Source organism: Nicotiana sylvestris, chromosome 5 (assembly GCF_000393655.2).
Source record: "Nicotiana sylvestris chromosome 5, ASM39365v2, whole genome shotgun sequence".
NCBI classification, from domain to species: Eukaryota; Viridiplantae; Streptophyta; class Magnoliopsida; order Solanales; family Solanaceae; genus Nicotiana; species Nicotiana sylvestris.
In genome coordinates, this window is record NC_091061.1 from 148,903,855 (window position 1) to 148,907,096 (window position 3,242).

General features: G+C 35.4%; 1 protein-coding gene across 1 annotated transcript; it reads left to right on the forward strand.

The window, feature by feature from the left end:
- The first annotated feature begins 2,518 nt into the window (after positions 1 to 2,518).
- On the forward strand, positions 2,519 to 2,968 carry LOC104213465 (uncharacterized). Its single transcript, XM_009762968.1, has one exon. It carries the CDS (start codon positions 2,519 to 2,521, stop codon positions 2,966 to 2,968), a length of 450 nt encoding a protein of 149 aa, XP_009761270.1.
- Positions 2,969 to 3,242: the final 274 nt, after the last annotated feature.

A 3,242-nucleotide genomic window follows, 5' to 3' on the forward strand; every position in this document is an offset into this window, starting at 1 on the left:
ACCATCACCACCCACTATCCCACCACTCCGACCACCATCATTCTCACCCACAATCAACACTCATCCACTTCAACTACCAAAACTAACCACCCCATTACAATCAATAACCACAGTCGGCACTGCCCATCATTATAACCTACCACCACCTACCCACCACCTTCCTCAGTCACAACTACTACCACCACCCTCCATTATTAACTATCAACACCACCATCCTCAATCATAATCGCTACCACTACCAATCACTCCTAGCTACTAGCATGAATCACCATCATCAACCAAAACTACCACAAACTACCGCCTCTAATCGGCATTCACCCGTTAGTCATCACCACCACCAACTATCATATTTTAAAAAAACTGTATATTTTATTGATAAAATCAGTCAGGTTTGGTCCTTCAGGCAGCAACCTGGCCGATATACACCCCACAAGAGAAAGATAGCTAGTCCTCTTGGGCGGCCGAGAGTGTTATGTAAAAAGGACCAAAGAGGATTAGATTAGTTGGTATTTCATTTGTATTTTATGTTTATAAAGATAAATTTTATACATTCAGATGTTAAAAATCAAACAGTCTTTATTATTTAGTATTCATATCTTAATATACATCTTAATATATTCAGATGTGTATTCAGATTCAGATATCTTAATCTTAATACACATCTTAATATTCAGATGTGTATTCAGATTCAGACGTCATAATCTTAGAAAAAACAATTGAGGCCTAAAATAGTTTGATTTAAGTAAAAATATTTTTAAAATTAGAATAGGAAGTCATAACTCAATACAAAATCTCTCCCAAAATCGGGGCATCACTGAGTACATAAGCATCTACATAAAGATATAGTCTGGCACACCATCTAGAAATAAAACTGAATACAATAAAATGAAAGATAAGGGAGGAGAGTCAAGGTCTGCGAATGCCAAGCAGCTACCTTGATGATCTCCGAAGGTCCGGGCTCCATAATTCAGCAACCGCCATGATCGGAAGCATCTGGATCTGCACACGAGGTATATGGCATAATACAAGTACAACCAACTCAATAAGTAACAAATCTAACCTTTGGACTGAAAGTAGTGATGATATCAGCAATTACAGTTTAATATAGAGATAACCGTGCAAAAATGGAGGCACGGTTTCAAGTTCATCAGATAAAAACTCAGTACAAGAAAAATAGATCAACTCTGGGTGATATGAGGGATATGACATTTCTATATTTATATGCCACTATGCAAGTTTTATGTGATGCACTTCAATGGAAGCCTCGCGTACTCACATTCTCATAGTACTCAATCACTCAGTACTGTATATGGCCAATCCAGCACAGGAAAAATCCATCCCAAGTATATATATCAACTGACAGTCAGTCACTCAATATTGTATAAGGCCAATCCATCCCCAAATATAAATGATTCGGGCAAGATCCATGCATAGGGAAGTTCAGCCCCTCAATATAAATCAACTGCGCTCACTATGGGTGTGTTGGCTCCGCCATTAATCTCTTCAGTCTCTGGGGCTCACAACGCTCATACTAAGAAACCCTAATTAATGATACAGGATGTGACATTGTTGATACCTAATTTTTCCCTCATGTTTTATAAATATCCTATATACTTTCAAAATATCATTTCTTGCATTATTACCTAATTTATAGGAGTCATACAAGATATTTCTATAATTTTCCTTAATTTTTAAAAGTGTTATAAATAGAATTTTTTTTATGGTGAATGTCTATATTTAGAGAGATTCTAGGGTTTATTACTTAGTGTCTAAGTCACTGTCTCCCTATAAATAGAGGGTTCTATTCCATTGTAATTCATCGCAAAATTCAATAAGAATTTCCCCTCTCTCTTTCTCTGCAATATTGTTCTTCTACTTTTATTGTTTTATTACACGTTATCAGTACGATACTCTACCGTCTCAAGAAGCTCTTTGAGAAGATTAAGGTATACCTTTTCTCCTCTTTTTAATTATGACTGACATTATGAAAAGAAAGTTCGTTGCCCTTGAAATTTCAAGGAAGAACTATATGATATGGGTGTTGGATGCTGAAATCCATTTAGATGCAATGGGTCTTGGAGATGCCATTAAAGATAAAAATAAAGCATCCACCCAAGACTGTGCTAAGACCTTGATTTTCTTGTTCCATTACCTTGATGAAGGGTTGAAAATAGAATATCTCACAGTCAAAGATCCACTTGTTTTGTGGAATGGCTTAAAGGAAAGATATGACAACTTAAAGTTGGTCACTCTTCCACAAGCATGATATGACTGGGCTCATCTGAGGCTCGAAAACTTTATGTCTGTTTCTGAATATAATTCTATGATGTTCAAAATTACTTCTAAATTGAAACTCTATGGAGATACTATCACTGACTATGATATGCTTGAAAAAATATTTACAACATTTCATGCCTCCAATATGGTCCTGCAACAGCAGTACAGAGAGAAAGGTTTCAAAAAGTACTATGAGTTGATTTCTCTTCTCCTTGTGGCTGAATGAAACAACGATTTTCTCATGAGAAATCATGAAAACCGACCCACTGATTCTACACCATTGCTTGAAGTGGATGAGATGTATTCCCATTATGCTAAGTGTGGAAAAGACTGTGACTCTATTCGTGGTCATGGTCGTAGACAAGGAAGAAATTTTCATGGTGTTAATCATTCCCCAAAGAGAAATAACCACCAAAAGTGGAAAGGGAAAGATGAGAAGCCAAAATCAAATGGTTCAGAAACTAAATGCTATCGTTGTGGTGGAAAAGAGCATTGGACAAATATTTGTCGTGTACCAATATATTTGGTTGAGATTTATCAAGCATCTCTAAAGAATAAAAACCCTGAAGCCAATTTTGTCTCTGACAATGATTTTGACATTATCCACTTGGATGTGACAGACTTCTTTGAGCACCCTGATGGAAAAATGTACCATTTGATCGGTGATGGATCTGTGGTTAAAGATAATTGAGTAGTTTGATTTTTATTTTTGCATATTCGTAGTAGCTAATAAACATCATGTAATCATAGTTCTTTACATGAGTAGTAGTTATTAGTATCAATTAGTAATATTTATTTATGAAATAGTGTTAGTTCGTTTTGATGAAATACAGTTCTAATATTTGTTTTAAACAATGTTTGAGTTCACATTCTTCGTCATACGAGTTGACTATTAGTTTACAACCTCTTGCATATTCACCCAATGTTTCTTACTGAAACCTTTATAACTAAAACAATTTCATATT

What these genes read in the sequence shown, in the direction of transcription:
- LOC104213465 (XM_009762968.1), top strand. Translation starts at nt 2,519, where the DNA reads ATGAGAAATCATGAAAACCGACCCACTGATTCTACACCATTGCTTGAA.